Source organism: Kogia breviceps, chromosome 10 (assembly GCF_026419965.1).
Source record: "Kogia breviceps isolate mKogBre1 chromosome 10, mKogBre1 haplotype 1, whole genome shotgun sequence".
Classification (NCBI taxonomy): Eukaryota; Metazoa; Chordata; class Mammalia; order Artiodactyla; family Physeteridae; genus Kogia; species Kogia breviceps.
Genome location: NC_081319.1, coordinates 32,950,799 through 32,960,510, shown reverse-complemented (window position 1 = coordinate 32,960,510; position 9,712 = coordinate 32,950,799). Strand labels below are relative to the sequence as shown.

The 9,712-nt window shown below is 39.8% G+C and overlaps 1 protein-coding gene across 26 annotated transcripts in view; it reads left to right on the top strand.

The window, feature by feature from the left end:
• Nucleotides 1-5,744: 5,744 nt before the first annotated feature.
• CCDC66 (coiled-coil domain containing 66) overlaps nucleotides 5,745-9,712 on the top strand; it is a 109,761-nt gene continuing 105,793 nt past the window's right edge. For 12 of the 26 annotated variants that reach the window (XM_067043868.1, XM_067043877.1, XM_067043864.1 and 9 more), the window contains exons 1-3: nucleotides 6,037-6,123; nucleotides 8,089-8,153; nucleotides 8,827-8,852. In XM_067043868.1, the coding sequence (XP_066899969.1) occupies nucleotides 6,113-6,123; nucleotides 8,089-8,153; nucleotides 8,827-8,852 (102 nt within the window). In that variant the 5' untranslated portion in view covers nucleotides 6,037-6,112. Of the gene's footprint in view, nucleotides 6,248-6,323; nucleotides 6,411-8,088; nucleotides 8,154-8,826; nucleotides 8,853-9,712 lie in introns of those variants that run through there. The other 14 variants (XM_067043883.1, XM_067043881.1, XM_067043885.1 and 11 more) reach the window with 7 other exon arrangements.

Genomic DNA, 9,712 nt, shown 5'->3' with positions numbered 1-9,712 from the left:
AGCAGCACTTCATCCTGGGAAGTTAGTGGGGAGCACTCTATTCTGATACCCTTGTTCCCAAGAGTATTTTCCTCAAATTGAAGACTCTGTGCTGCCCAGCTAACTTCTTGGTTGTCACTAAGTCTTCTACCGATCATGGAGCTTCCCTCTTTTGGTATATCTAAGATATTACAACAGTTATGAGCTTCTGCTTTCTCATCACAAGTTCATGTGGGGAGAAAGGCAATCTAGGTAGGGGGAGTACAAAAGAAAAAACACAGGAATGAGAGAGAATAAAAAGTATATTTGGGGAAGAATAAATAGACTGTCACAGCTGGAGCATTAGGGGACTGGGGAAAGAGGACACATCCTACCACTGGCACACCAACTACCAGGGGCTGGGAAAGCCACTGTGCCCTTAACGAAAGAAGGGAAACTCAGGGACTTCCCTGGTGGTCCAGTGGTTAAGAATATGCCTTCCAAAGCAGGGGTCACGAGTTCAATCCCTGGTCGGGGTACTAAGATCCCACATGCTGTGGGGCAACTAAGCCTGTGCGCTGCAACTACTGAGCACCCAAGCCACAACTTGATAGAACCGGCGTGCCGCAATGAAGAGCCTGCATGCCTCAACTAAGACCCAACACAGCCAAAAATAAAATAAATAAATATTTTTTTAAGAAAGGGAAACTCAGATGACAGGAGTCATGTTGGGGAAAGGATGGGACCTCTGACATGGCCTCTACTGTATTTGAAGCGGTTCCACACAGCCAGAAAAGAATGGCAGCCTGCAACTGGGGATTTTGTAGGTAAGGAGAGAAGTAGAGACTGGCGATTTCAGAGCCACCTTTATAGAGGTGAGACTATGAATGAGGTGAGCGAGAGGTGAGCCAGGAGTCTAGGAGAAGAGCAGGGGCCATGGGGGCTAGAAAATAAAACTGGAGGAGTCAGTAATGAGATGCTGCAAAACACCACACTTCGAATGAAAAAAACACTCCTCTATGATTCTCCCCAGCACCTGATGGCTGTCATGGGCTATAACTGAAGACTTTTTCTTTTGGTTTTATCTCTTAAGTGTCCTTCTCTTCTAATGGACCCAAATGGAGGCAATCCCAGGAGGAAAGACACAGAGCCTGAGACATCACACCATCTGCAACCCTTTCTCCACCTCCTTCAATACTTTTATGTAAGAATAAACTGCTTTCGATGAATATCAGGCCAACTAGAAGGAAAACAGAAGACACCAAAGAGGAGCCAGTAGAATCTGGGTTACAGGGAGGAGAAAGCCATCTCTTTGGATGCTATTGCTAAAGAGGACCTTAGACACACTTGCAGCAGGCCACGTCTTCCCGAGTCATGTGGGTGCTTGTGCTTTTACGTTTGCATGCATGTGCAAGTTACTTAATGAAGGGGTGCCATGAGGCAGAGCATTCCAGCAAGAAAAAACAGCTCTGGAGGGCAGGGATTCTGTCTGTTTGGGTTACTGCTTTATCCCTTGTGCTAAAACAATTCTTGGGACACAGTAGCTACTCAATAAAATCTGTGATGTGAACGACTATGTAAAGATGGGAGATAGGAGTGAATGTGGCTACACTGAGGAAGTGAAAGAAGATCAGTGTAAGGAGGCTTAAAGTTTGAGGGGCCAAGGTGAGGGGTGAAATTTAAAAGATCAAAATGGAGCTGGTGAACACAGTAAGTCCTTTGGACTTTATATCGGGCAACAGAGTTTTTAAATTAGTGAGAGATTTTAAGCAGCATAGTGACTTAAGCAGACTCACATTTTAGAACTCATTCTGGCTAGAGACTAGAGACTGCTTAGGAGGCTGTTGGAATACCCTTGGGGAGAGATGGGAGGGGCCCTAACTCTGGTGGACGAGCTCCCTGTTGTGGCCTCTCCCATTGCAGAGTGCAGCCTCCGGACACGCAGGCTCAGCGGCCATGGCTCACGGGTCTAGCCGCTCCGCGGCATGTGGGATCTTCCCGGACCGGGGCACGAACCTGAGTCCCCTGCATTGGCAGGCGGACTCTCAACCACTGCACCACCAGGGAAGCTCTTGTCTAATCTTTTATATGAAGAGGTCAGAGAGGTTTAATTGACTTATTCCTGTAGTGGATTTCTTTTTCCTCCTCTGCTCTTTTGGTATTTCTTATGACATTTCTCAGAATTGCCCAGTTGAGACCTTCATCCCATCACACCTGAACAATTTACTTAATTTAATTTTGTTTTTGTCTAATGGATTGGTCCTATGGTTTGTATCATCTGCTCCTACAGCCAGAGAAGACTGCGAATTAACTTGCTCTGTAGAGCAGTACTTACAAATGGATGGCCAACACTGCTTCACAGCGGTGGTCTGTAAGGTGGAAAAATTAAACCCATAAATGGAGGATGCAGGAAGGCCTTCCCAGTTATGTACTCCTGAAAAAGTCTTTGAACAGTTGCAGGCAAAGCTTCAGAGATTAGCAAACTAAAGGTTCAGGATGCAACCTTCCAAAAGGAATTGCTGAATCATAGGGCAGACGTTTAAAAGTTTCTATTAAACATTATCACACTGCTTTCCAATGAGATTGGACCATTTTACACTCCCAGTGTAAGAAGATGAAGGTTCCAGTAGTGTCACATTTTCCCCAACATTTGGTATTGTCAGCTTTCCATTTTAGCTGTTCTAGCGGATGTGAAATGGTATCTCATTATGTTTTCAACTTTCACTCTTGAAATTACTGCAAGATGCAATGGCTGGCCTCTCTCTCCTGATTGGACCAACACTGATACGAACTCTTAGAAGCAATATGAAAATGAAACACTTTTTTAACTTAAAGATACTTTATCAGGTACTTGATAAAAGCAGCAGTTTCCCACGACAAAAAGTGTTTACTCGTACAGAAATGAAGTACTGTATTTAGAGAAATGGAAATGATTTACACATTTGGGATTGAGCTGGCTAAGAAAAATAAAGCACATATAGAGATTTTTTTCTTATGCTTTTCTACTCAATAATAATCATAACCATGTTTGTTTACTTTAGGATGAGCAAGATGTATAAATTTTATGATCTTAGGAGAGTCTCTGCAGTACCTAGATACTTAAAATTGGCTTAATCTAAAGTAAATTCAGGGGAGTCATAGACAATGAAAGGACTTACAAGCTCTCTTCTTTCTTCAGTAAAAAATTTCAAAACCTACTGTCATCTGTAGGGAAACATTTCTTAATTGTTTAAGTAGATTTCAAGGAGAATAGTTCTATAAAAGAAGGAAGCACAGAACAGTAGTTAAGATCATGGGCAAGTTACATCTCTGTGAGTCAGTTTCCTCATCTGTGAAAGGAGGCTGTCTGCAATTTTTACCTTAATTTTTTAAAAAGGAAAAAAAAATCAAGTGATCTAAAACTCTGTAAATTATTGGACTCATATAGCACTTCTCCTGTAACAATATTGATCATTGCTAATACTTACATGGTATTTATGTGCCAGCACTGTTCTAAGTACTTTGCATGTGATTAAACTCATTTAATTCTCACAACAACCCTATGAGGTGGAATACTAGTGTTCATCCTCATTGTATCAAAGAAGAAACTGAAGCAGGTTAAGTTAATAACGTCCCAAGATTACACAGCTAGAAAGCAACAAAGTTGGGATCTGACCCCAGGCAGCCTTGATCCAAAGCTCTGGAAAACTATACATGAACTGGAACAGAAGAGAACACAAAAGGCATGCATTTCTCTTTCCTTAAAGGTGACTTGCAGCCTGGATACTGCTCCCGTGCACTCGGAGTGGGATCCAGAAGTGCTTACTTAGCATGGGCCAAGATCCCACAGGTGCAGCTTGGAGCTAGATTATTGTCAAGGTGACACTCTTTGCACCCATAGGGTAGTAAGATCTGAGGAAACTACACTGCATATAAATGAAGGGTATGCTTGTAGTACCTCCAACCTTCACATACCTTTAAACAGTCAATTCAAAGCATTTAACTAAACTCTCTTTTCTGGGGGAATGGACCTCAGGCAGACCATAAAGAAGCATGGAGTGTTAAGGGATGCTACAACTGGAAACTTGACCTTCGATTCCTATCACAATACGCTTGGGAAGTGGAATAGTTTTGCACCAATTTCTTGTACCTGGTAAACAAGTAGGCAGAGAAGAGTGGTATGTAGAGGATGTAAAACCATGCAAAAGATGACTTATTGAAAAATACAGAAAACACAAAATAAAAATCATTCCTCATTATTAGGTGAAATGTTGTTGGGGAACAGAATATCTGCACAGTGCTAAACCATCAGCCCTCAGATTACTTACTGCAAAGGAGAAAATAGATGCTTACAATAGAGAGATAGGACTGCCACCACCAAAAGTCCTCAAACCTGACCACAGTAACTGTAGGACAACCTGATGTGATGCATGGTAGACCACATAATAACATCTTAAAAGTATTCACTTTTTATTGAAATATAGTTGGTATACAACATTCTGTAACTTTCAGGTGTACTACCTAGTGATTTTATATTCGCATACATTATGAAATGAACATGATAAGTCCAGTAACCATCTGTTCCCATAAAAAGTTATTACAATACTATGGACCATATTCCTTATGCTGTATACTATATCCCTGTGGCTTATTTATTTTGTAACTGGAGGTCTGTACTTCTTAATCCCCTTCACCTATATAGAATATATTCCTAGAACAAGTGGGGAAAATTAAATAGGAATGGAACACTCGATATTATCATAAAATTGCTAATTTTCTTAAGTAATAATAGTGCTATGGTTATATAGGAGAATGTCTTATTCTTAAGAGATACATGCTTTAATGTTTGAAGGCAAAGTGTTGTAATGTCTGTAACTTACTTGTGATGCAAAAAGAGGTGGGTGTGTGCATGGCCATGAGTATGAGTTTATGGATGTGGATGTATGGGTATGCCTGCCCACCTATGTGTAGAGAGAGAGAAAGCAAATGTAGCAAAACATTAACCATTGTCAAATCTAGGTAGAGGGTATATAGGCATTCATTGAACTATTCTTATTTTTGTTTATTTAAACATTTTCATAATAATAAAAGCTAGAAACAAAATAAAATTTTAAAAGTCACACTACTCCCAGAAATACTCCTCCTAACATGTTGGTTTAAATCCTTTTAGCCTTTTTTTTTATATGCACAGATAACTTTTTCTCAAAACAAAAACAAAAAACAACACAGGATCAAATATACATTGGTACCTGTTCATTTATTCAGTCAAATAAATTAAATGTTTATTTAAATATATCTTCCACAGGCCAGGTACATTAATAAATACTAAAAGATATCTTTGAGTTTTCACTGAATGTACCATAAGAATTCAGTGTGCCTCATTTATTACAGCTATAGTTTGTAAAAATCATTTAAGAGTAAATAGATGAAAATTCATAAACTTTTAGTAACTGCGTTATATATCTACGGGCATCCTCATCATGAAATATCATTGCCAAATTTAATAACGTTTTTGTTGGCATTAAAAACTTTTGCTGTTTATCCGTTTAACAAATATTTACTGTCTGTACTGTTCAGTTCCAGGTGCTGTGGGTATACAGGTGTCAAAAACCAACTCTGCCCCTCTGAAGCTCACTCTGACACAGGATCTGAACTGTATTAGTACCCTGATTGAAAGCGCAGGGACTGGGAAGTCCAGAAAATGGGTTCCTAATTTACCCACTAGAGGATTCCAGAGGAGCTTCATGGAGGAAGTGACGTTTAAATTGAGATTGAAGGATGAATAGGAGTTAGACTCATATAACGCTAGATTGGAACATGGGCTCTGGGGTTACATAGCTTGATAGAGACCTCAGGCAAGTTGCTTAACCAGTCACCTCCACTTGAGCTGAGGCACTTCTCTGAGAGCTCCCTGTGAACTCTAAGGGATACAATTCCGAGGAACGAAGAACGCCCAGCATTCTAGAGTCAGGACCAGGTGGGGCGAACCAAAAGGGTCTCCCCAGCAGCCCCGCCCCGCTGAGCGCAAGCGCCCGCACGCTCAACCCTGATTGGTCCGCTCTCCCAGCTCTCCGGCATCACTGTATCCAATCGGCGTGGCGCTTGTTGAGCGGCGGCGGCAATCGACGTATACAAGGGGTTTGAGCGTCCTTTGGATAGCGCGGCCCGTAGCGCCATGAACTTAGGGTAAGCTGCGGAGAGAAGGTGGTCGTCCGTGGAGAGCGGGTGAGGCTGGATAGGCTCTTGGAGTCCTTCGCAGGGAGCCTTCCAGGCCTGTGGCGCCCCAAGCAGCAGTGCCCGGCTTCCTGAGGTTGAGGGGGCGAGGGGCTGGGGCGAGGGGCTGGGTCGGCCTTTACAACCTCCGCAGCCTTCCGTTTTCCAGTTAATAACTCGCGAAACTGTCCGTGCCTACTTTCCGCTTCCTTATTTACCTCAGGAGGGAGAGGGAGGAGAGGCGTGAGAGGAGATAAAAGGTGAGGGCAGGTGGAGAGATAAAGCGTAGCGGCTTCCTGGGGAGAAATTCTGGCCCAGGCCCTGGTGCTTTGCGACCCTGTCTCGGGGTTCTTTGCAGTGTGGGAGCGCCCAGAGGAGCTTAGCGGCCTACGTGCCCGAAGCCGAGGCTTCTCGAGGAGTCGTGTATCACCGGTGCCTGGCACCTCATAGGCCCTCATTAAGTAGTGGTTGAGAAAATAAGAAGGACTGTTGCGTGGTTTATCATCACTGGGAAGTTTGATACTTTAAGAAGATGAAAAGTCACCAAACTTAAACTCGTGCACCTCGTTTAGCAAATGGTTTCTAATGTTCTAGAATCTAGGGATAAGAAACAAGATAGTCTGCCCCTGAAGGCGTTTGCAACGCGGTAGTGAATAGACGTACTTTACGGTTTCATTCAAGGTCTTTCTTTTGCTTAAGTTTCACCAACGTAAACATGAACTCTTTGTAACCGTGCTACCGGGAAACCCTTAAAACCCATTCTTTATGGTGGTTTTATCTTAGTAAGTTGAAATCGTTTGATTTCCCCAACCTTAGCATCACCGCAAATTTCGTGTTCCTTTTTTTTTGGACCGCGAGATTTAATTTTGTCTCTTGGACGTCATTTTTGTCCCTGTTGATATATATTGACGTACGTCTTTCCCCTCTCTCTTACTAAAACAGTAAAATAACTGTGTGTACTGCTGTTTTTGTTTTCAGTGGAATTTTTATTAGGACCTTAACAGACGTACAAGTTTCGTTGGTAATATCTACTGTTACTTTGTGCTCTTGGCGTTTGACAGGCACAGATAAAGTGTAGCGGGCAAAGTTTATTATAGATGTATTGCTGTGATAGTTACTAAAGTGTCACTAAGTGTGAATATGTATTAGTTGAAATATTCAGAATAGAGTAGAACTCCATGCGCAAGCAGTTAATAATGCTGGTGGCAATCTTACAGCTTCATTTTCAAATACTGCTCTAACAGGCCGTAGAATGTGTTAGTCATAAGACCATTATGAAGCTAATAAATGGTAGCTAGATGTGTTTTGCTCCATTAACATAGGTGAGGAATTTTGTAACAGCATTATTTTTTCCAGTCTAGAGTTAGAAGAACTAAATGATGTTACGATAACCAGATTAATTTATTCCTTGTCAATAACAAAATGAAGTTTCAGATTAAAGATGATAAATTGTTTGTATTGTTGGAAAGTTTCAGTAATTTTCTCCATGAATTTTTTTTTTTTTTTTTGCGGTACGCGGGCCTCTCACTGTTGTGGCCTTTCCCGTTGCGGAGCACAGGCTCCTGATGCTCAGGCTCAGCGGCCACGGTTCTCGGGCCCAGCCGCTCCGCGGCATGTGGGATCCTCCCGGACCGGGGCACGAACCCATGTCCCCTGCATCGGCAGGTGGACTCTCAACCACTGTGGCACCCCGAAGTTTTTAATTTTATGTTGAATTGTAAAGTGTTTTAAATTAAAAGAATGGTTTCAACTATACATCAATTTTTAAAAGAAAAATGAACATCTATAGAAATTTTTTTTAAAAAACAGTTTAATATTTACAAGATTCCTTTATAAATTCAGGAGAACAAATTTACTTTCAAGGTTCAGCTAAGCATTTGTCTATTTAAAATGTTGCTGTTTCTTAAAAATGACAGACAACTTTCTTTTATTTTGCAGAGATGGTTTAAAGCTTGAAACTAAATTATTGGATGGAAAAACCAAGCTAATACTGTCTCCATATGGTATGCTATATTACTAGAAATCTAAAATATTAACTTTTAAATTCTTACAAAAAATGTGTAGTTGTTTAACAGATTTCTTGCTTGTAGTGGAATATTTAAATGACACTTTGAAAAAAGCTGGTTTCCCTAACTTCCTCAAATTTATTTTTAGCCAAGTAAAGTCAGATTACATCATTGCTTACCGCTGTCAGTATTTATTCATATAATTTAATGTTCCAATATATTTCATTTGTAACGTTTCTTTATTTGTATATAGTAAATATGCTTATTGCCTAATGAATAATCTAGGTAAAACTTATGCAGTTATGTTCTGTGCATGTAAAGAATGTATTGTTTGAGAAAATTCAATTTATAATAAGACCATAGTTTTAAAGTCATTTTTAGTTTTAGTTTTAAAGCTCAGAGTATGCTTTGGTACTCTTTTCATTCACATTATTTTCTTTTTCTCTGATCTGTTTATAATTTTACCTTGGAAAATAAACAAAAATGAAATATAAATACTTGAACCACACTGTAAAAGTTAGAACACTCAGACAGGACCTAAAGTTAATGCTATGAGGGTTAATATTTTTACTTAATATCTTCTTAAAATAATGTTAATTAAAATTTTCTTTTGTGACTGCCTTAGTATGTTTTCGGTTGATAGTTTAGTAATTTTTTTTTTCTTTTGTAGAACATAAATCAAAAATTTCTGTAAAGGTAAGCCAAATGACTTTGACCTGTTTTCAAATGTAAATTGCAGTTTACTTTACAGTGGTTTGAAAATAATTCCTGTCAAACTGTTACAAAGGGTTTGGAATGATGGTGAAAAGTTATACCCTTACTTTCAGGCTGGTCCTTTTACAGAAATGGAATAACAATTTTTCAGTTTAAAAAGCTTCCTAGAACTCACTTCTCTAGATCAGTTCTGTCCAGTAACACTTTGTGCAGTGATGGAAATGTCCTAAAATCAGTGCTGTCCAATATGATAGTCAGCCACTAGCCATGTGTAGTTATTAAGCACTTGAATGTGGCCAGTGTGACTAAGGAAGTGAATTTTTAATTCACTTGTTTGATTTTTAATTTAAATTTAATAGCTATACTGGACAGTGCAACTCATGACATCTTTAAAAATAGTCAAACTTTAAAGCAAAAATTTTTTTTTCATACTCAAATTGCATTTTCCCACACCAAAAAGATGTATTTGATTAACAAAATCTTAACATGCATTTAGCTTCTTCCTCTAAGAGGTTACACTTGAGCTAAATAATAGTTTTCCTTTTAAATTACTTTTCTTTATCAGGAACCCACAGTGACTTTTGCTACAAAATACATTACTGCTTCAAAATTTTGATACCACTACTTTTCTTGTTTCCCATTTCTTTTTCCATTAAGCAGCAGAAATTTCTACTCTCCTGCTCTATAACTTACTGTAGCCCATTTTATTTTGCAGCATCTTAAAGTCTGTCTTTCCATATCTTGAATAGAGACTGGTTTGGGTGATGTGGCCCTTTTCTCATCAACTCTGAACCCTTGATGGCTCTGCTATTTCTTCCTGGTTTAATCAAGGTGGAGAATTT